At 42.6% G+C, this 24,454-nt stretch overlaps 1 protein-coding gene across 2 annotated transcripts in view; it reads right to left on the bottom strand.

The window, feature by feature from the left end:
- The window catches only part of ift74 (intraflagellar transport 74), a 50,721-nt gene that overhangs the window by 12,176 nt on the left and 14,091 nt on the right, over positions 1-24,454 (bottom strand). For both annotated transcript variants that reach the window (XM_079741930.1, XM_079741929.1), the window contains exons 5-14: positions 24,347-24,445; positions 23,638-23,698; positions 23,321-23,380; positions 22,968-23,029; positions 22,713-22,851; positions 15,937-15,999; positions 15,035-15,178; positions 14,662-14,702; positions 7,166-7,245; positions 6,861-6,914 (exon numbers count right to left, since the gene is read on the bottom strand). In XM_079741930.1, coding sequence (XP_079598056.1) covers positions 6,861-6,914; positions 7,166-7,245; positions 14,662-14,702; positions 15,035-15,178; positions 15,937-15,999; positions 22,713-22,851; positions 22,968-23,029; positions 23,321-23,380; positions 23,638-23,698; positions 24,347-24,445 — 803 coding nt within the window. The remainder of the gene's footprint in view (positions 1-6,860; positions 6,915-7,165; positions 7,246-14,661; positions 14,703-15,034; positions 15,179-15,936; positions 16,000-22,712; positions 22,852-22,967; positions 23,030-23,320; positions 23,381-23,637; positions 23,699-24,346; positions 24,446-24,454) is intronic.

Below are 24,454 nucleotides of genomic sequence, written 5' to 3'. Positions count from 1 at the left end.
TTCAGTTTTGCACTTTGCAGACGGTCCCTAAACCCGCGGCTGAAAGCCGACAGCTCATAGAAGCCAATGCCTTTCACCGTTCGCTAAAGACGGCTTGTTTTGATGAAAACAATGTTGTAGCTGGTTTTTTAGGTTACTACATTTAGCTAGAGGTGTCAATTGTGTCGCAACGATGTTTCACTGATGATCTATTGAACCGCAAAGTCAGAATCTGCCAATTTATTTACAACTTTACGGAAGTTCCTCTCCGTTTATATGCTTTACTCACAGGTGTGTGAATTGACCTGAATATTGATGGCCAAAATAACCTAACAAGCACACCACATATACAGTATAGATAGAGGCACACGTTAAGGCCCATGGTGAAGACATGTCCCAACGATAGGGGCCGTCAGATGCTCACACAATGCAGATACTCATTCGAATCTATCTGCTGGTAACACTCGGCCACAGCCCGGGGTGCTCAAGGCCAGGCAGGTGCTCTCGAGAAACCCCCACACCAGCCTTGACACACACAACTCGCAACACACAATTCGCTAGAAGAAAACACATAAGACTAATACACCCAGAAGGACATTATGCTAATTTGAAGCAGAACCTCTACAGAGGCGAAGCTCCGGACGACCTCAGCGCTGTTAGGGACTTAGACATTTTCGCTCGATCGATCTCTTACGCTCTATAGCTCAGTATAACCTTTTTCACCATACTAAATAAATCCGAGGCCCTCGTGCCGACAATTTTATCTCCTCTCCGTCTCAGTTTATCTGTTCAAGTTACTAGGCAGACTATTTTTCCCAACAGTATGAAGCGTCGGTAGCGCAAACTAATATAACGTTAGTTTTTTAAAGAGATAAGACGGAGCTCTCCTCTCCTTTTATATGCTTTACTCACAAGTGTGTGAATTGACCTGGATATGAAGCGCATATCCAGCGTCCGTAGTGCACGGAATGCTATATTATTTTGGTTAGCGCAAAATAATATAACATTCGTATTTTAAAGAGATAAGCTGAAGCTCTCCTTCTTGTTAAGAAATTCAGCAGCTGCGGTCATATTTCAGCATCAGCATACCGCCGCTGCTAGGTGCATATAGGGGAAACACTGCAGTTTAATGCATTTCACAATTTGCCAGCTCTCGTTTTGAAGGCTGAAGACAATTTGACTGGAACTACTTAGCAGGTGTCCGTATATCAAGGGTTAATGCACACCCTGCAGCCAATCAGAATCAAGTGTTCCCCCAGACCATGATATAAATCATAATATATAATACAATATAATATATCTTACTACTATATAATAGCAGGCCTGTCACACAAGTTACTTAAGTTGGTCAGTGCGCATGTGCCTGCAGCTCACACACACACAGCACGCGCAAAAGCACACATACACCGCACGCACGCACACACATACACAACGCATAAACACACACACACACACGTGCGCACTGACGCAGACATTTCAAGACAATGGCAGCGCAGGAATCCGCCTACACACAAACCGCACACACATGCACACACGCAGAGACGCACGCATTGAAAGACAACGCAAGATCGATCCCGCATCCCGCAATGTCTTGCAATATTGATATCCCCCCCTCCCCCTTCCGTCTGTTTTAACAGCGTCGCCGTCGACAGACTCTCCGAAGGTAAGACGTTCTGTCTATAGACTGTAGAAATTGCGAAAGTTTAAAATACTTTTTATATTTTAAGACCCTTATTATACTACCAAAGAAGTGTCAGGCTACTCCTAGCCTTCTAAGTGGTTTAAATAGCGATTTAGTTTTTACCATAACACATGCCCCCATCATTCCAAGTTTATAGCGTTTTGGTAGAATCGGCTAAAAACAGCTAATTTAAGAATGCGTCTACATGCACTTTTTTGCTCCCAAACGAACATCCCAACTCGTTATCATATTAAACATATTTCATATTCATTTTACACTGGTTTTCTCCTTTAAGTTTGAATCACACTCAGGGTAGAATCTCCTGATATCGGATGTCTCAAATGCGGTAAAAATATGTGAAAACGGCTTATAGGTAGAAAATGATTATTCTTGCCTCATAACGTAAGGAGGAAATGGTTATGCTTGCTTCATTACGTAATAGGTGAACCAAAATGTTATACGTTGTAACATTATACGCTTAATGTTAATATGTTATGCGCTCATAAATTTGTTACATTATGGACTGGGGTATCCACATTATTGCTATGGGTTCAATTAGGACTAGAGGTTGAGCGCTCGCAACCCGCGCGCGGAAACTCTAGTGTTTATAATATGTACATAAAAAAAAACATAAATTGTTGATGTGGTCACACACCAGTAGTTTCTGCCCCACTGAAATTTAGGGTCACCGCATGCTACTGGTATTAAAAATATAAATATAAAATACAATGCAAATAAGTATGTAATGTATTTGACATTTAGACTACTGCCTTGTAGCCTACCGTCATTTTAAAAGCAGAATGTCTCACATCATTCACATGCATGTAGGATATGAATAAAGCAACGTTGCACTTTATTCATCGTTATAGAAAAACTTTGGTATTTTTATTTACTTTAAACCACACCTAGGCCCAGGGCTAAAACAAGGGTTTGGAAAATAGTGTGGTCTAGGGGGCAGGGGGACGCAACAAATAGATGATAGTGAGTCCCATTGATAAGAACGGTCTTTGGCTGGCCAACACTGAAGAACAACGTACTGACTATCATGTATGTCATTTCCTCACAGAACCCCGATGGCCCCTATACATTAAATAGCCTAGGCCCTCCCGTACTTCGGAGAAGACCGTGCTGATTAAACAAGTGGCTCTGGTTTCAGCAAAGCCCACATTAGTGTCGGTCGTTCATGTTTGGGTCAGACAACTCATTTGAGAAATGGACGAAACAACTACAATTTAAACAGAATTGAGAATATAATAATTTCAAATAAAAATTAACATGACTACATGATTTATGCTCCTGTATGCTTTATGTTTTTGCAATTGGCAAATAAACAGTGTTGGGACTAACGCGTTATTAAGTAACGCGTTACAGTAACTACGTTACTTTTGCGGTAACGAGCACTGTAACAAATTACTTTGTCAAAATCAGTATCGCGTTTATCGTTACTGCGATTTAAACAGGCTCGTTACTCGTTACTTCACATGCATAACCCAATAGTACAGTTTCCGTGGTGGACGTGATGCACGTGACGCAGCGACGCACAAGTAAATGAATTAAAACAATGGCGGCAGTCGACGACAGTCCAGGCTTTGTATTTCTTTCATGGAAATATGCACATTATTTTTCCTTTCGGACGGTAAAAGACATAAGGAATATTTTGGTGACCTGTCATCTATGTGGAGGTTCAAAAACTAGCAATTCTAATCTGATGAAACATCTTCAGAAACAACACGCATCTACCAAGCTTGTTGAAAAAGACCCTGAAGGTAACACAGGTGATGCTGCTGCTAACGTCAGCTCCGCCGACGCTAAAGGAGAAGCCACTCCAGCCAAACAACGAAAGCTTGATTTTACAAAGCCTGTTGCACAGTCTATAACCTAGACACAGCTAAACAAATGATGGAGATGTATGGACAAAGACTGATATAGACATAGACATACTAACATAGACTAATAAAGCACATTATCCTCCATTATTGATTTCATCAGTTGTTTTATTTATCTAAACGGCCAGAGTGGAGGAAATATTATTTTTGTTAAACATTAACTATGTGAGGCTGAAAGTACTTTTTATTTATTTAGTTTCTCTTTGTGAGGCTGAAAATACTTTTAAGTTTGCCAATCATTATTGATGATGAGGTCTCCAGTTGGTGGAGTTTAGCTGTTTTGAGTTAAGGTTAACTTACAAAGAACGGATAAACCTCACTGTGTTTACATTGTAAACATCTATTGTATCAGTTTTGCACTATTATTGATTACTACAGTTGCTAAATGGTCTGAGGCAGTTTCATTTTTGCACTGCCAAAACTATACTTTGTACCTGTTTCAATGGCTACAAAAAATATGCCTATCAAAAGTTTCAAAACATACTGTATGTTGTGTTTTGTTGATCCACTGCTTCATCGTAGTGATACTGGGTACAATGATCAAATTTTACAGTTGTTTTGTCGAACACTATGCCACATCAATCCCAAAATAATGTGTGTGCATTTGTAGAGGGTTGGAAACAGTTGGAAACAATGGAAATATTTAATTTATTTGCACTCACACTACTACACTGCTATGGCACGTTCAGGTCACTAGGTGGCGCATAGCGCTTGTGGTAGGATAGGACTTACATGTAAGCAAGCCAGAGGACTGGCAGCCTCCCTAGCTATCCAATTAGGGAGGTCCTTTGCCACATTAACACATTATTAAGATAATTTAGAAGAAAAAAAAAGTTACTTTCCCTAGTAACTAATTACCTTGAAAGCAACGAGTAACTTAAAGTAACTGAGTAACTTTTGAAAGAAGTAACTAGTAACTGTAACTAAGTTACTAATTGAAAGTAACTTGCCCAACACTGCAAATAAATGATCACGCTTTCATTCCTTTTATTAAATCTAACATTAAATGATTTGAAATACTAAAGACACTCGGTATAGTCACAGTAGCCTATGCAATGATTACAAATAGGTCAAAAAGACAACAGGCCCTATCTCGCATACAGCGCAATTGACTTTCTACACAACACATGGATCTTTGCAAGTTTGCATCCGGCGCAAGGCCGACTTTCCCCACAGCAAACCTGCGCCACTAAACTTGCGCCCTGAGAGGCGTGTCAGTGAAAAGCAGAGGTGTGTTCCGGCGCAAATGATACATGGTGCTATCTTACAGATCGATAAAGCACTTGCGCAACTAACCGACAAATACCTGGTCTAAGTGCAATAGCGGATAGCGCAGTTGGTTTTGCTATTTTGATGTACCATGGCAGGTCGGAACTGCAACATAAGCTTACACACCAGTAGGTTCTACATGCAAACATACATGCAAACGATTTGCCTAATTGAAACATTATGATGATGATGATGTGGATTCATGCAGCCCCTGGGCAATGAACACTGTAGTAGGCTATGCCATGCGTTAAAATATTAATAATAACAATAATAAACTCGAGCAAAGTAGGCTATATCCCAGCCTTCCAAAACAAAATCTCGTTTTACGGTAAATGGTAGCATAGGTTAAATTATTTGGGAAAGAACAGCTGATACAGCAGTAATAAGTCGTATTTAAATCAATGCATCTGCGAACACCATACAGAAAAAACATATTTTCTTGACACAGACATCGTGGACAAGCCCATAACTTTTAGGATTTATGAGTATTTGATTGTGAGAAAACAACGTTTTACCGCGAGTGAGTCTTAAAAAGAATGAATTAATTGCCGGCGCGAGTGTGTGCCTCCATCTGTTTAAACACACGCAAACTAAACACGTAACACATAATACAGTCCATGGCAATGTACATTAACGGGGGAACACATGCATATTAGGAACATTAGGAATATTAGGAAGTCAATAACGATAATGTATACAATACTGCTAAGAAACGATGTGTGTTAATGTAATGCCGCATATCATTTAATGGACCAACAGTTGCAGCCACAGGGCCGCATATCATATGTTTGTTAAGTTTTCTTCGCCGAAATTGACATGACGACTCAGTGTTTCGGAAGTTGTAGAAGAAAACACTATTCCATGTGTGAATTAGCCCATATTATTTGGCCGTAAACTGAGCCATTTGAAGTTTGAAATTAATTTGGTCATGAATCTGTCTCATCGGAGAATGCAAACGCGCTGTCAAAATATCAACTCATCAGGTTCAAATGCGCTCATGGCTCTTAAAGGGGATGGGAGATGGCACTCTCATTGGTTTATTGCATGTTACGCCCAAACCACACATACGGGTAATTAGGCTACTTCAGGGCAACCCTTTTTAGATTTGTGTCAGGCGCAAGAGTAATTTATCTGCTGGTATAATAGCAACAGCGGCAGAGACTGGCCAACAAAGCTTCTTCCATTTTGCGCTTCTCATCTTGCGTTTCAGACCGTTAAAATAGGGCCCAACGCCAGTAATGGTCAAAGTCAATTTAATAATTTGTCTGGCGGATGGAAACCAATCTGTTCAAACGCCCCATTTAGTTTAAGGAGGGAAAAACCTCTGAACGTTTTATCGGCTTTAACAATTTATTATTTATATTTTATATGCAGAAGAGGTGAGTGTGAATAAGCAGAATATAAACAGTGGGCGTTAGACAAGATTCAAAGCCCCATGATCTGCTAGTTGCAAAGGTAACTTCATAGACCACTCCTATTTTCACAAGGCTGTAGCAAAACAGAGTCAAGGTAAGGTAGCACTTTTAAACTGCATAAATGAGATGGAGAGACACGAGGGGAAGGAAGGAGATGAGGTAGTGAGGGTGGGAGGAGGTATGGGGGAGAGTTGGGTTAGAGTTTGTTGTTTTTGGAGCCATTTTTCTATTGGTGCTTTGAAAATGATGGTCTTGTGAAAAAGCTTCACAAAACCCATAAGACGCTCTCACAAGTGAATATTGGATTTTATAAATGGGGTAAACACAAATTTTTAGTAAGTCAGGTCCCAAGCCAAGCTTTGTGCATGGAGTTTCATCAACTTTAGCATGATATACTGTATATATTTTTGATTATAAATGGTAAAAAACAAGAGGATTATTCATCGATTTCTTTTAAATAAGGTCAAATTGACTCATTTCTATACTGTACGCAGGCCGATCATGCCTACTGTGGTGTGTAGTCTCCTTCTAAAGGCCCACTGTGAGTGGGGTTCTGTGAGGAAAGGGTCAACGTGGACTTCTGTGTTTTAACGTTACATTTCCCTTGAGGAAATGCTGAAGGATACTCACGGTCTATTTCCTCCTCCCTCCTCTTCAGCTCCTTGTACTTCTGACCACATTCCACTTTAAGAAAGAAAACATTGTCAAGGCATTATAGCGATTCAGGAATATATACTGTATATAACGACATTACTTGGCAAAATATAAAGATTACATTATTTGAATACAAGTAAAAAAGTCATTCATGAAATACATTTAATACAAGAAAATGGATCAACCTATATAAAAATCAATTTATGACATTTAAATCAGATCAAGTAATTCACTATGGTGATTGGTCACAATTCTAACAATAGAAACAGCCAGGTAAATACCTTGGGCCTCATCTGTGTGGTGTTCTAGTTGACTGATCTCCTCTGTAATCTGCTCTCCTCTTTCACTAATTTCCCCCAACCTACAGACACAGTCACATGCAGACTGTCAAAGGGATCAAATACAACCTAAAGAGACCCAGTCACAAACTTTAAGCTTTAAAAATTATCTGGTTATTGGAATATAGAAAAAGCATTTCAAATTCTTATAATAGACACGGGTAACACTATAAATCAGAGAGTAGCAGAACCTATGGTAGTGTCAACAATAAGCTGGCTTTGATCGTAGTTATTGCTCAAATATTATAATTAGTGCTGTCAAGCGATTAAAATATTTAATCGCGAGTTAATAGTTAACTCGCGATTAATCGCACATTTCTTTCTATTCTAAATATCCCTTGATTTCGTGCTGCTAGCCTTTTAGTGAGATCAGAGAGTGTTGAGAAGGACAGTAAGAAGAGAGACCCGCAGTGAATTCAACCCGGTCCTTGACATCGGGTAGGTGCATGACAGCGGTAGGCCTACAGTAAAACTTCAATAGCCCAGGCTTTTATTTGTTTAAATCACTCAACTTTCGAACAAAATTCTTGCTCAGCAAAGATGGGAAATACTACAACATTTATTATTTAAACCAGTATGAATATTCCTACCGTATGTAGGCCTATACACATTACCAGGCTATCGGATAACGCCCACACACACACACACACACACACACACACACACACACACACACACACACACACACACACACAGAGTGTGAGAGTGGTAATCGGGAGGGTCGGGAGAATTCCCGGTGGGCCGTTAACTTTTCGAGGCTGTCGGGCTGATTACTGCGGGATAACAATATTGCGTTTATAAAAGTTCCTTGCAGCGCCGTCCGGCAGCCTGAGCTGTGCGCCCGCAACCTCTCACTCACTCAACAGGCGCAACACACAAACTGTCAACATCGCAACCAAGTCGATTTTGTCCAGAGGGGAGTAACTGAGCGGCCCCTCCCGATGTGGTACAGCCCAGGTGGGCCTTGAACTGCGATTGGTCAGAAAGACGTAACAGCTAATGAAAACATTGAACTCTCGTGCAGGCTCGAACAGAGTGACACACAAACACACACACACTTTTAAGGAGTTTTTCACCCGCTCCGTAACATTGCTTGCCCCAACAAGTTTGTGCGGCGTGCTTGTTGTTTTGTTTCCGGTGTAGATCCGGTATGGTGTTGTAGTTTTTCTAAAGTGACTAGTTGTTGCTAGACAGCTGGTGAAAAAACTACAACGTTTGCCAAGCCAAAAGAGCGTTAATCGCGCTATAAAAAAATTAGAACCGTTAAAATTGGTTTGCGTTAATGCTGTTAATAACGCGTTAAACTGACAGCACTAATTATGATAATATTTAAATAGTTCACACTGATCGCCAGGCTTGGATGGTTTTATTTAGATTATTAAGTTTGATTTATCCCAGTTAATTAAAGGTCCTACCAGAATAACCAATACGTCACAGACATGCAGAGATCTGATTTTTAGTAATAAATGTGACAGAATTCAGAAAACATAATATGTTTACAGGTCTATCAGACCACAACCTTATTCTTTTCTCTAGAAAACTGTCAAAACATAGACATACTTGTCCACCTAGACAAAAACCTGAGAAACTGGGAATTTTTCCCAGTTTCTGGGAATACCAAAGGGTGAGATTGAAAATTGTAAACTTGCCCTAAACAACATCAACTGGGACACCCATCTTACAAATGAGGATGTCAATGAAAACTGCAGGGTACTTACGGATGTTCTGCAAGAAACTATGGGACAGTTTATGAGGAAAATTAAAACTAAACCAACGGAAAAAAACAAACTTAACCTGGTTCAATGACACCATATGGTCATTAATGAAACAACAAGATTATGCTCTCAAGACCTCATTAAAAACTAACACTGGGATGGAAAGACAGATCTTTACCTCCTTGCGTAATAAGGTCATTAAAGCACTTTAAATTAAGCAAACTTTTTTATTAGAATAACAAACAGTGCTAGAAGGAACACAAAAGAAATCTGGACAAACATTAAAAAGCTGACATCAAATAGTACCATATGCAGGGAAATGAAAGAGTTGAAGCTGCCTGACAGGGTAATCAATGATCCTAGGGACATTGCAATAGCTCTTAATGTTTATTTTGTTGACTGAAAAATATGAACCAAAACTCAGGTCATGAAGTACATCAACTACCTCCAATGCCCCTTAACACTGAAGCCCCAATTTTTGATATCCATGCAGTACCTCAATCACAAGTTGATAAGGTTATCTGCGGCCTTAAAAATAACGGAGCCAAAGATACCTTTGACATGGACTCATTATTTCTTAAAACTCAATAACAGTCTTTCATTCCTCCGCTAACAAACATCATCAATGATTCCATAAACGTAGATGTGTTTCAAGACTCCTGGAAAGATTATATTATTACACCAATCCTTAAGTCTGGAAACACTACACTGACTAGTAACTATAGACCGATCAGTATACTGCCCTCAATATCAAAGATAGCGGAGAAACTGGTTGCTGAACAACTCATATACCATCTAAACACAAGTCTGTTAAATGTTAAATGACCTCCAATTTGGCTTCAGAATACCCCACTCCACAGAGACAGCTGTCTGCTACTTCTTGGAAACCGTAAAATCCAAGCTTGATACAGGTGGGGTTGTTGGAGCTGTGTTCCTTGACCTGAGTATGGTCTTTGACACAGTCAACCACAAGTTATTAATAACCAAGTTGACTCATTTTAATTTATCTGAGTAATCCCTTAAATGGATGGAATCATATCTTTCAAGACTTCAATTAGGAAGGTTAAATTTTAGGACCTCTTTTATTTAGCTTATTCATAAATGACTTGGCAAGTTGCTACCCACCAACAGTGACCTGCCAACTGTATGCGGATGATGCTGTACTATATGTTCACACGAAAGACAAAGCGCAAGCTGCAAAAAAAATTACAACTGTAATGAGTAATGTGTGCAACTGGTTAGAGAGCTCTCACCTGCACTTAAATATGGCCAAGACTGTTTCCATTTATTTCTCAAAAAGGGTAAATAAGTGTCACAGACCCTAGTATTTTTGTAAGAGCGAAAAGGCTTGAGGTAGTTCAAGAGTTGAATTACCTAGGTGTGATCTTGGTCTCACGACTGAGTTTCAAGAAGCACACAAAAAAAACTGTCAACAAAATGAAATATAACTTGTCCAACTTTAGATATATAAGAAACAATCTTACTTCTGAAGCAGCAAGGCTATACTTGGATGCAATGATCATGTCTCACATGACCTATTGCATAACAAGTTGGGCCTCAGCTTGTAAGACGACTATAAAGTCTCTAGAGTCAACACATAAACAAGCTATAAAGGTTTTAGATAGAAAACCTAAACTGTATCATCACTGTCAGATTTTAAAGAAACTTGAGTTGCTACGTATGGAAAACACTATGCTGACACCATATTATAGTAAGGTTCACTATGTAATGTCGCCAGATTTTTGTGGAGAGTATCAAAACTATACATTTTTGGAAACGTTATTGTATAAGCAATAAGCAGAAGAGATGCCATCGTAGTTGGTCTTGATGTAGATGCCTTTGGGGGAGTAGGCTGCACAGATGAAGCTAGCCAGAGTGGCCAACATAGTTTCGGTCACTCCACCCTGTTGAAAGCATCTGCAGAGAACTGATTACATCTTTATCTGCCGAAGTTCATGTAGACTTGCAGCCAGGTTGCTTCGCCTATACGTGAGAACCTTCCAGGGTTGTCAGTGCCAGTGAACGCATGGAAGGCTGGCAAAGCCTTTGCTCTTTCTGACCCTATTGCTCTCCATATTGGCTCTATCCCCATAACCCCAGAGGCCATTGAAATGGACGTGTTCTTCAGCATGAGGTCATAGTTTGCTATGACTAAGGATGAACCTGAGGCTAAAGAGGGCAACAAAGGACCTGGCAGAGGGAGCTTTTGGCTCTGGCTGAGGAGGAAGGATAGGTCTTGGGTAAAGAACACCTAACCCCAGACAACAGCAACAGGGGAGAACAACTATCAGCGGCAGGGGGTGACAGGGAGACGTCCCTGTCACTTCTCCGCCACCAGGAGACGTTCCTAAATTAAAGGAGCGAAACGTTGGTGAATGGTGGTTTCTGACTGATGACCCTGCAGCTGACCCTTGGGCCCCGGAGGAGGTGCAACAGGCAGGGTGGGTCGGTGGGTTTTGCTGGGATGCCAGGACAGCCTGGTAGATCAACAGTGTGTCTGCTTCTTCATTGTTTGTTGTCAGGATTGTTGTCCTGAAACACCAAGTCTTTGTTGCTCCTGCTATGCCCTGAAGAAGAGGTGAGGACCAGTTTGGTTGATGTACTGTTGTACTCTAGAGTCTTTGCAGCAGTTGGTCAGGTCAGCCTTCGTCTTGTCATGTGAAAGGAACCTGCTCATTGGGATGTGTTTTATGTTTGTGTGATCTCGGACCTGATACTGGATCGGTGCTCTTCCTTGCCTTCTTTTATCCCTGGTAGCACTCTTCAGAGAATCATCCCTGTATGTGTCAAACACAAGGATGATTTCATCATAATCTTGTGTGAGGGACATCAGCCTGTCGTTGAAGCATTCACTGAGATGTTTGACTGTCACTATGGTTGCTGGTTTCTTGGCCATCTTCTGCAGAAGAACCATTGCATCTACAAGGGCTATCTTCCGACTTGGAGCATCTGGTGTGGTGTCCATCCCATCTTCTTGCTGCTGATCTTCTTGTGGAGTTTCTGCTGTAACCAACTTGTTGAGGAGGTGGATCAACTTTGATTTGTCCAGGCATGGCAGGATTGTACCATCTTGAGCAAAAAGGGCTCTTAGTTTCAAAGTGAATTTGTAGTTCCCAATGGCCTCTTTCTGGTTGATGTCTCTGCTGGACCTGGCCAGTACCATCAGTCTGCCATACAAGTCCTTGGTCTCCTTTAGATCCACATTCTTTCGTCCGAGTTTTACTGTGATTTTCTTGTTTGCAGACATGAACATCTTGTTGTTCTCCTTCTTTACTGGTGCCCATAAGCTGACATCTCCATTGAGTCACTCTGAAACGTAGTCTTCATACAGCTTTGACCAGTCAAATCTGCATTTAAGTTCTTTGGTACATACTCTTCAGGGATGTAGGCATGAGTGATCACATTGTGCAGCTTGTCACCTTCAACAGCAAATGGGTTTCATTGTTTCAGTATGGCAGCCTTGATCTTGTCAATAACCTCATGCACCTTCTTGACAGCACGTGGCCCAAGGTTCTGATGCTCTCTGGTTTTGTCAGGTTCCAAGACAAACTGACTCTTGAACTGTTTTGCAATACGGGAGAGTTCTGGTGTGACCAAGAAGAACCTCTGTCTAGCATTGGCATTGGTCGAGATGCCGACGAGTCCAGAATGAATTTTTATCAGCTTGTTCAGATGCTCACATGCACGGTCCACCCCGATGGATACAAAGGGAATGTCAATGAGGGGCAATAGTGTCGGAAAGATCAAAGGCTTTGCCAGCCTCCCATGCATTCACTGGCGCTGACAACACTGGAAGGTTCTCGCGTATAGGCAAAGCAACCTGGCGGCGGGTCTACAATGTCAATGAGGGGCAATAGTGTCGGAAAGAGCAAAGGCTTTGCCAGCCTTCCATGCATTCACTGGCGCTGACAACACTGGAAGGTTCTCGCGTATAGGCAAAGCAACCTGGCGGCAAGTCTACATGCAGGCAGATAAAGATGTAATCAGCTCTCTGCAGATGCCTTCAACAGAGGAAGAAGTGACCGAAACTATGTTGGCCACTCGGGTTAGCTTTGTCTGTGAAGCCTACTCCCCCAAAGGCATCTACATCAAGACCATCTCCGAACTACAATGGCATCTCTTCTGCAAGAATATCGCAGAAAGTGATAAGCTACCTCCTACCCTTGGAGCTCTGAGACAACATGCCCTGAGAGTCCATATCCAAACCAGAGTGTGGGGACGGGTCAGCATTGCTCTGCAAGATTCTCAGATGGATCTCCGGCAGAATGGCTACCACAAGGAGTCCGATAGCCAGCTGAAACCAACAATGACAGATGCCCTTCCACCTCCAAAGGCCATCATTGAGATGGTTAGCTGTCAATGCAAAAGAGACTGTTCTTCTGCCAGATGTTCTTGCAGAAAAAATTACTTATCCTACACCGATCTTTGCCAGTGGAGCAGTGCGTGTCGGAATGATGAGGACACACAGAAGTATGAAACTGATGATATCTAAAGACTCCTTGATTGCCTTAAACATTAAACACTTTTCTGTCATGAGGAGCATGTTGGCTCTTAATGGACATTAACTTAGTGGAACGTTCATGATTGATCACTTGTAAAACATTTAATAAAACAAATTTCATTCAATTTCAGTCAAGTCAGTTTTAGGTTGAATCTAGCTTATTTATTTTGTTACCATTGGATTCATTGGCCCTGAAAATGGTTGTTAACTGTCAAAATAAAAGCTCTAGGTTATTTAGAAGCTGAGATATCGACAAAAACCTTTTTCACGGCAGCCATTTTGTAAAATCCAAGATGGCGGCCATATAGGATTCGGGGCAAATGGAAACATTGTTTTTCTGATTGCTTATACTATAAGGTTCACAAAAATGTTAGTATAGTTTTCATACTCTCCACAAAAAGCCAACGGAAGTTCAAATCCAACCATAATGAACCTGACTATTAGTTCTTAAAATCACTCACGGTTTAGCTCCACCTCCTTTACAGGAATATATCAAAAGGAACACAAATGGCACAACCAGAGCAGGCTCCAGAGGTAATTGCACTGTTCCCTTTAGGAGAAGTGCCTTTGGCCAGGCATTTTTTTCCTATAGAGCAACCAATACCTGGAACTCCATGCCTAGTGCAATACGCGAACTACCAACTCTGTCATTTTCCAAAAATCTTAAAAAATGGCTTCTGGAAATCAGACATGTTGTCACTAGCTGGGATAATTTATAATTTATCAACTGCTGCTGATCTGTTAACCCTGTCTTTTATGTATATTATGATGTTTTACTCAGTGTGTGTCTGTTTTACTGTATACTATGATTTGTTTTATTTCATTTTATTTAGGGACCATCTTCCAGTCAGGGTCTAAGGATGGAAATAAGCCCACAGAAATAATCCTGTATATTTACATTGCTACTTTTTTTTTAAATGTTCATCAATATATTTTTGTCTCTTTGTAAAATAAAATAAATCTCAATCTCAAGATAAGTCTCCAAATACTAATTCATCCATTTCGATGTGTCTAGCCTTACATTCTAGAACACTAGTACCTACCAGCCCCAGTCTGACCAGATAATACATTCCAAAGGTACGAAATTAGGTCATAGCTAATAAACAAAGAATACAAAAATGAATCCTTTCTCAAGCTTTGAAATTCTCAGAAGAGAGAAGTAGCTACCTACAGCAAAATAACATATGAGCTCAGAATTGTGAAAAAATATGTTGATGACTTACTGTCTATCCATGCTGGCAATTTCTTGGTTGTCTTCCTTTACCTGAATTAGGAAATAAAGTCTGAGTTTGAGTTTCACTCAAAAATACGTTAAAGTTAATGAAAAGAAACCTCAAACAAATATCCCAGAATAATGTATCCAGTACACAGCCACAAAATGTATTGTATCTTAAGAAAACATGAGATCAAAGTCAGTCAACAATATCCCTCTTGAAAGAACAAGACAGATTGCTTTCTGTATCTAACTAGCCATGAAATACAAATTGGTATTTCTGAAAGCATCAAATACTAACCTAACATATATTTTTAAATTTTGTAAAATTTGAGTTCTTTAGTCGCAGGCCATACAGACACATATGGAGACGTTAAGCCAACCTGTTTAAACAGTCTCTCCCTCTCTTCCTGGGGCGAGTCAAAGCTCTTGCTCTCAGCCACCATGGAGTCACGTCTTGCTTCTAGCATCAAGAGCTTCTCTTGGATGCACATTGCCTCTTGTTTCATAGGTGAGTGGGACAGCTCCTAATATTGGGATACACAACGTAACTTTTTATCTTTCTGGTAATACATTCATGAGTACTCACATGGCGTAGTAAAGAAAATTTTCAAATCAAAACCAATGTACGAGTACGTTGGTAAATAAAGGAAGGGACAGTTTGTTAAAAACTTAAAATTACCACAAAACAGTTGCGTATCAACTATACACCAACCAAATATATTAGCAAGACAATTTTAAAAAGTATATGAATATTCATCTCAAAGTTAGCTAATACAACATTCACCTTTATCATCAACATCACTTACGTTTAATAGAGCTTTGGCATTGCTGAGATTGTCTTTAATACAAATATGTGGCATGTGTAGCTAACACCTCTACCTAACTTAAATCATCAAATATCATTCATATTTAATAATTAGCAGTTAGATGGCAAATTATGTTCATGTATTTAATGGTCGGGTCAAAACCAATTATAAGAACACCATCTTCCCCATGATGACAAACCAGATTGTCTTGCATTTTGCAGACCTACTGGTCCAAGGTCAGTCCTGGTAACTCGATGTTGTTCCATGTACCATTGGCAAAACCACTAACACTTTTCTATTGCACAAGAGAATGTAGCAAGATACAGAACATATCACAATCAGGATGCAGCACATATTACATCTTACCAGAACAATGTTGTTCCAAAGCCTAAACAGTGTTTGTGACGTAGCTTTCGTTTTACCCTTTCTCCTCCAACCTTATTTTTGCAATTTCTGACAAATTTCTTTCAACTCACCATGTCTAAAGTCACTTTTCTTGTCAGCATGGCTTCCAGCTCCTCCTGACAGACAGATTGCTCCTGAAGAAAAGAACAGAGAAAAGACAAGTAAATAACAGAGAAATGACTGAATATATGTATGTACCAAACTATACCAAAATAAAACTAGAAAATGCATTTGCAGCAGAAAATAAAGTGAGTGCTGTAGTGTATAATGATTTTAAACATATGTTAATGAAAGCTTTAAGGTCAAGACATATATAAAGGTTGATTAACTGAACCCAAGTGAAACGATTTTAACATAGTTTAATACTTTAAAGTCTGAATAGGGTAATTGTAACAGTATAAACATAAACCATTTAAATAATGTCAAACCGTTGGAAAAAAGTCTAATAGTTAAACAAATAGCTGAAATAAGTGATAAAGTTTGAATTAAGGTGTAGAAGTATGATGAGTAGCAGAGTTAGTATAAGCATGAACAGTAGTATAAGTATTATTAGCATGATAAGTAGCTATACCAATAGTATAAGTAGAATGATAAGTAGTAGAGATACTACTAGTATGATACATAGTAGTATTGGTGTGATATCTTATAAGTAGTGGTATTAGTATTACAAGAGTTTCCGCACGCAACCTCTAGTTGTAATTAAATCTATAGCTATAATGTGGCAACCCTAGTCGATAATGTAAAAATTTCTGTGCACATAATATAATAACATTTTGCCTATAATGTTACAACGTATAACATTTTCATTCACCTATTATGTAATGAAGCAAGCATAATAATTTTCGCCTTACATTATGAAGCAAGCACAATCATTTTCTACTTATAAGCCGTTTTCGCACATGTCCTCCGCATTTTTGCCCCATTTGTATATGAGGAGATTCGACCCTGAGGGTGATTCACACCTGATGCTTTATATGAGGACATCGATGTCGTTCAGAAATGAGTAGAATCAACGGGGGATGTAGTGGGGTGGGCTTGCAAGGGGCGGGAAATGACGTAGGGTCTAAGTTCGCAAGAGGCGGGATAAGTGCGGCCGCTGTCACTGTAGTTTGTTTTGGTTTTACCACAGACAAAATGGAGGCAGAACGGGCAGACCTCATCGCGATCATCTTAAATGTTGCTAAAATGATGCATCATATATTCGTTTGCATCCACAAAATCCGAAGCATCGATCGATGAGTTGGAGACTAATAGAAGGAACGGCGAAGAAGAAAGCCGTCGAGAACGAGAAAGGCTCGTTCTCAACGAGAACGGCTCGTTCTCAACGAGAACGGCTCGAAAAGGCCCGAAGCTTCGGCGGCAGTTCAGCTCCAGAGTACGCCCGCCAGAGCTGCCGCTGGCGGCTCCTCCATGCTGCCACCTTGGGCGGTATTCCGACAGGGGAAGCCCGGCGGCAGTTCGGTAGCTCAGCTCCGGGAGTACAATCCCTTTCACCTCCATGTCTCCTCCTCCGGACTGCCGCTGAGCTCCCCCCGCCGGAGCTGCCGGGCTACTGAAGCTTCCACCCATAGTTCCGTGGTTGAATTATGTTAACCACCACACAAGCCCCCCCAGAATTCACCCATAGTCAAAGTCCTTTTGACGGAAAGGGGCGACGACCCGACCCCGTCGCGAGCGGATGACAGGGGCCGAGGCAGAGGAAGCAGCAGGCACGTCGGTGCCGTCCACCAACTCGGATGTCCTGGGGGTCAACGAGGTGGAGGGAGTCTCAATGGCCAGCGTGGGGCGCGGCGCAGGCGGACGTCCCCGGCGTGGGGGTTGCGCCACCTCCACCTGTCTGGAAACGTCCACGTTAGCTGGCTTAATCCTATCCCAGGAAATGGTCTCAGGCCTATCCCCGACGTCTACCACCAGGCACTTGTCGCCGCGGCGTAAAACCCTGAACGTGCCATCGTAAGGAGGGCGTAGGGGACCACGGTGGGCGTCGTGGCGAATAAAGACATAGTCCACCGCGCGCAGATCGGGGGGCATGCGGAAAGTAGGGGTGCCGTGTTGCGACGTGGTAACGGGCGCGAAAACCTTGGCGGTTTCCAGGAGGGAGGAACGTTGTTTGGCCGCCGACCATGGAACCAAGCGTCAGGAATAAAATCCCCTGGCACTCGTAGGGCCTGCCCGTAGACCGAGCATTACCCATGGCAGCCTATCCACCCAGTCGCCGTCCTTCACGCCTTCATGGAACGGTGGAAACGTTCGCACAAGCCGTTTGCCTGGGGGTGATAGGCGGTAGTGCGGTGCAGCTTGACCCCCAACCCCTCAGCCACCGCGTTCCAAAGTTTCGAGGTGAACTGCGAGCCACGGCCTGAGGAGAGGTCTGAAGGAGTCCCAAAGTGCGCGACCCACGTGCCGATGAATGAGCGCGCCACGTCAGAAGCCGACGTCGAGGAGAGGGGAACAGCTTCAGGCCAGCGGGTCGTCCTGTCGACCATGGTGAAGAGGTAGGTAAACCTGTGAGAGGAGGGAAGCGGTCCAACCAGGTCGACGTTGACGTGGTCGAACCTCCTCTTGGGAACAATTAATATGGCAGTGCACCTTGGACCGTTGACAGTCAACGCATGAGCTGACCCAAGCACTAACGTCCTTTCTAAGCCCCTGCCACACAAACCTCTGAAAAACCAATTTCACCGACGGCTTCCTGCCGGGGTGGGAAAGGCCATGCAACGCCTCAAAAACGGGCCGGCGCCAGGTCACCGGGACCAGCTGTCGAGGCTGGCCCGTGGAGACGTCGCACCATAGCCTCATTTCTGAGCTGCCCACCGCAACCACCTCCAGGCGCAAACCCGTATCCGAATTCCTCAGGGTGTGGACACCATGGTCGGAGGCCTGGTCCACGCTCATACCGACGTAATCCAGGCCCAGTTGGACGGCTCCGATGACTGTTCTTGAGAGGCAGTCTGCGACCACGTTGGACTTGCCAGCAATGTGTAGGATGTCCGTGGTGTACTCTGAGATGTACAAAAGCTGGCGCTGCTGGCGGGCAAACCACGGTTCCGCCACCTTGGACATGCAGAATTTTAGTGGCTTGTGGTCCACGAAAGCCGCAAACTCTCGGCCTTCCAGGAGGAACCGGAAGTGGCGGATCACCAGCCAGAGTCCAAGGATTTCCCTATCGAACACGCTGTATTTGCACTCCCTGGGGGTCAACTGGCGACTGAAAAAGGCGAGCGGCTGCCAGGCACCATCGACCCATTGTTCGTGCACCGCGCCAACGGCGTAGTCAGACGCGTCGGTGGTGATGGCGATGGGGGCATTATGTGACGGATGGGCCAGCATGGCGGCTTGGCCCAAGGTGGCCTTCGTGGCCTCGAATGCCTTCTCCCTCTCTGCCGTCCAGTCGACAGCCTGGCAAGGGGACTTGTCCTTGAGAGCCCCGTACAGCAGGTGCATGACGTGAGCCGCCTGGCGGATGAACCCGTGGTAAAACGTCACCATCCCCAGGAATTCTCGGAGCGCCCGAGCTGTGTTCAGGCGGGGGAAAGCAGAAATCGCCTCCACTTTCGACGGAAGAGGGGCGGCCCCATCTTTGTTGATGAGATGCCCCAGGAAGTAGATGGAGGACAACCCGAACAGGCACTTCGCCGGGTTGATGATCAGTCCGTGCTGGTCGAGCCTCATGAAGAGGTCGCGTAGGTGACCCTGGTGCTCCTTTTCGGAGGAGCTGGCGACCAGGATGTCGTCCAAATATACGAAGACAAAGGGCATCCCCCTGAGCGCCGAGTCCATTAACCGCTGGAAGGTCTGAGCGGCGTTTTTGAGTCCGAACGGCATACGCAGGAACTCAAATAACCCGAAAGGTGTCACTACCGCCGTCTTGGCGATATCCGAGGGATGCACTGGCACCTGGTGGTAACCGCGCACAAGGTCCACCTTCGAGAAGATCCGCTTGCCTGCCAGGTGTGCTGAGAAGTCCTGGATGTGCGGGATTGGGTAGCGGTCAGGCGTGGTACGTCGTTCAGGCGGCGGTAATCCCCACAAGGTCGCCACCCACCGTCTGGCTTGGGAACGATGTGAAGGGATGAGGCCCAGGGGCTGTCTGAGCAGCGGATGATGCCCATGCACTCCATGTTGGCGACCTCCGACCTAGCGACCTTCAGCATGTCGGGGTTAAGTCGTCGGGCCCTAGCATAGACGGGTGGGACTTTGGTGTCTATATGATGCTCTCGGCCATGTTTCGCAGTGACCACGGAAAAGGTAGGTCGGGTTATACCGGGGAACTCCCTGAGCAGGCGTTGATATTCGTCCCCCTCTGAGAGGGAGCTGGAGAGCCCGCCGTAAGCTGCTTGACCGCGGGCACATGCAAACGAGGAGAACGTCCGTGCGTCCACCAGGCGGTTGTTTTTGACGTCTACTAGCAGATTGTACGCAGAAAGGAAATCCGCGCCGTGGAGGGGAAAGGAGACGCTTCTGAGCGCCGGTGTCGCAAAAAAACCTTGTTGCCTTAGCACCGAAACACGCGTGTAAATAGCACATACCTGTGCTGGCGCGGCCTTTGGCGGCCACTGGGGCTCTGTTGGCTAGTCCGTCATTGTCTGGGGGGTAGACACTGCGTGTTGGGGCTAGCACCTCGGGTACGAAAATCCGAGCAGCCTGGAAAAAACAGTCGGCTTCTTCTGCCAACACGCGTGGCTCGGTAATCCTCGTGCCCACGAGCGCCGTCCGGACCTGCGGTGGCATGTGTTGGAGGAACAGCTCTATGAAGAGAAAGTTAGGCTCTTCCGCACCCAGCAGGTTGAGCATCATCTCCATATGCTCAGAGGGTTTGCTGTCCCCGAGGCCCCGAATAGCCAACAACCGTTGGGCACGCTCTGACTGCGACAGCTCAAAAGTCTTCAAGAGGAAGGCTTTGAGGTCTCAGAACTTGCCCTGGTTCGGGGGATTCGCTATGAAATTCGCCGCCCGGGTCGCAGTGGATCTCCACAGTGCCGTGGTAATAGCGTGCGGTGACATCCGAACTCCGGCAACTTGATAAAAGCGTTATTCGCCATGTTCGTTTTGGTCCCTGAAGCTTCAGCGAGACCTACATCGGGGTCACCAGTGTAGTGCCGAGGGACGGGAGTCGGAGTATCCAACACTGAGTTTTAATTAACACAACTTGAAAACCAGTACATTCCAAAAACCAACAGGACTGAACGTTCCGTCTGCTAAAAGAGTCTGTGCTAAACACGCCCCCCACCCATAGTTCCGTGGTTGAATTATGTTAACCACCACAATCTTGCCGTTGTCTAACAACATCTGCATCCACACGCGCGTGTGTGTGTGTGTATGCAGGTGCATGCGTGTGCATGTGTGTGTGTGCGTGCATGTGTGTGTGTGTGTGAATGCGGTGTTTGTGTATGATAAATTATTATTATTCAAGAATAGCTAAAAAGGCATGGTTGAGGTGGTTACTTTCAAAATGTAACATAATTCATAATACCCATTTATGCCATTTGAAAGTAGTACATTACTCCAAAATATTTGTTTTGGTTTGAAGTTTGTTTTGAATTACTTTTACCAAAATAGAGTCAACGACCATCCTCTATCTGACCTTGGCCTTCAGAGAGTGCAAAGCGTCTACAGCAAAGTGACCTAAAAAAGGTTATACTGCAATTTTACTTAAACACAGATTTTTACTATGAACACGAAAGGTTCCTAGTGTGACGAATCGTTCTCTTTACGAATGTAATTTCACTAAATCTTTCCTTTAATCTACATTCAGATTCAATATATTTCCACATGTTATGCTACAGGTTCTTTATTTGAATAGAGAAGTTATAACAGCTGTCCAGTTTGAATTGCAATTTTAGTTTTTTGGTGCTTTCAAAAGCACAAAGACAGAGCACCTCTTTTTTGTGCCCTAACATTAGCATTCACTTTTACTTTGTTTTCATGGTCAAATGGCCTGGTCAGACACAATCAAATTTACGAACGAAAGGATTCAGAAGGAACACAAGATGTCTGTGCCTAATTAAAGAACAATATCTAAAGATTCAGAGCAATAGATACTAATACTGTATAAAACAAATACTTATTATAATATCAACAAAATCTATATCAAAGAACCTAAAATAAGATAATACATCTCCTTTAACCAAAGGACTGTTGACGAGAAACATAAATGCAAGCTAATCGTACACATATCAATATAAAGGCATGTTGAAGAAATGAAAGTGACTCTTGTTGTCAGGTAACTTACATCTGTATAAAATCCGGTAAAGGAGAAAACTGACGTCAACAATGGGTTCAACTATATAAAGTTTACGCTAGTACCATACCTTACAGTTAAAGGAAGTAAAGCTAAAATAAAGCAAAAAATGTATGTAATAAGCTTTCATCCTACAATTACGATAAAAATATTATCATTTATTAATTGGTAGGTTGCAAAGAGCCCTATTCACGTTAGAGTTGGTCTGAACATTACCTGAAAGGTTAACCCTCTTGAACACTCCTAATGGAGCTCCATACACAAAAACACCAGACACCATGTGTGTCTGGTGCTTACTGCTTAGGGGTTCATACAACGTTTATGGTTGGTTTACCCTCCAGAACACAAATTAGGAAATTTTAAATGTATTCCCGGTTCATGTAAATTAAAATACTATTACCATATTACTGCCACGCCTAGTCAACCCTAGGAAAAATCTCTGATATGCAGATGTAGCCATTTCCTCAAATTATAGTACATTTTACCATAGTAAATAAAGGTTTTTCTTCATCAAACTTTTTATAATGACTAATAACATCAATTCCAACATCAACCACTTTTCCTTCGTGGAGGAGATGGGGCATTCAACTGAAGTTTTGGTTGTACCTGAAGCAGTTCTTCGTTTGTCAGCATCATGGCAGCATATTTGTCATGCTCGGCAGGTGGAAGGGCCTTAATAACCTCATTAGCAATATGTCTTTCTTTCTGGATCGCTTCCCCTGTTACTCCGATGGCCTCCTCCCTCCTACAGAGACAAAAGAAATTACCACACAGGTTGTAGACTCTCTCTTACACACACACACACACACACACACACACTAAGCTAAGCTAAGCTAAGCTAGAAGGTGACTCCATACTTACTCTCGTCTCTCAGTGAATATTACATCCATACCCTCAGCTTCTCTGTCATTTCTCACTTTAAGCTTGGGAAAAATGGAAGCATTAGAATCCGTCAATTCAGTTTCTCCAAATGGACAAGACAAGGTCATGATAAAAAAAAGTATCAGCATATAATCATGTGATATACGTCACCTTAATTGTCACAATGTTATCAAAAATTAGATCTATGCAGTAAAGTCATTTGTGGTTGTGTAAGGGAGAAATATTTGAAACAATTGATAAAACTCCAATAATCATGTGCGACCAATTCATTGAATCTACATATACAATAGTAATACTCAGTGGGTAGATAAAAAGCTCATTTCAGTACTCACAATGTTGTGGTCATTTATCACTTCTTCCATGTCAGTGTTGGTGTTAAGCTTGTCAACCAGCTAGAGAGACATGGAAAAAAAAAATAAGTGGCAGATAAATGGACTTGCTCTCAATTGAAAGATTATTATTATTTAGAATTGTTGGTTCGATAGCACTGACTAAACAGAGCTCTGCTGTCAAACCACCATTCATAATCATGTTTGGTTGCTATTTCTTGAGAATTGGCATTGGCCATATTAGACATTTACCATTTTGATTGACAGCTCTATCTTAATAACCATTTCAATGTAAAGTGACAACTTGGGAGAAGATTTACCATGTTATAGTCAGCAAGCTGGCCTTGTAAATCCCTGATCTCTCCAGCAAGTCCTTCAGCTCTAGATTCAACAAAATAAAAGAACATTTTAAGATCAAGGTAAAAGTTTCATATTTTGTGAACAAGGTAATAGTCAGATTTCACCACCTCCTCCAAAAGACATGCAAGGATGGTAATTGATAACTGAGTTTGACCATCTGACACTGATGTCGAACGGTCTGTTAATTACGCTTCGAGACAGTGTTAAATTAAATGGACGGTATACTGTCAGAAAAAAAAAGATCAAATTAAATTTTCAATGAGATATTTTGTTTTGCAAGCAAACAACTGGTTAAAATTATCAAAATAAAAGCTTCTCTCTGCATCTCGCAGTCATTGTCCTACACAGAAAAAAGACAACTGGGTGGGATGTCTCTTTGACATCGGGCTCATTGACTTTATCAGTGCAAAGTTTGACTTTGTGGCCAATTTATTTAGAATAGATGAAGGCTTGTGTCATTTGTCTGACAAAGGGGCCCTTAGCCGTGAGTCATTTAGGAGCATCATACATTTTGAACTTTATTATTAGTCACAACTCCAGTAACTGGACTGGCCCGAGGGGGCAGACATGTAAATAAAGCAGTTACATAGTACAGGTTGAACCAAAGCTTGGAAATAAAACATAAAGAACACTCAGACTTGTTTATTAATTTTAATAAACAACACTTACCTTTTCTCATAGGACAGGTAGACGGAGTTCTCCTGGTTAAAGTTGTCAATTTCTTTGTGCAATTTGCTGGTCTCTGTTGTCAACTCATTGATTTTACTCCTACAAGAA

This window comes from Pollachius pollachius, assembly GCF_949987615.1.
Source record: "Pollachius pollachius genome assembly, chromosome: 8".
NCBI lineage: Eukaryota > Metazoa > Chordata > Actinopteri > Gadiformes > Gadidae > Pollachius > Pollachius pollachius.
Note: the sequence above shows the minus strand (reverse complement) of the source record. Positions and strands in the feature narration are given on the sequence as shown.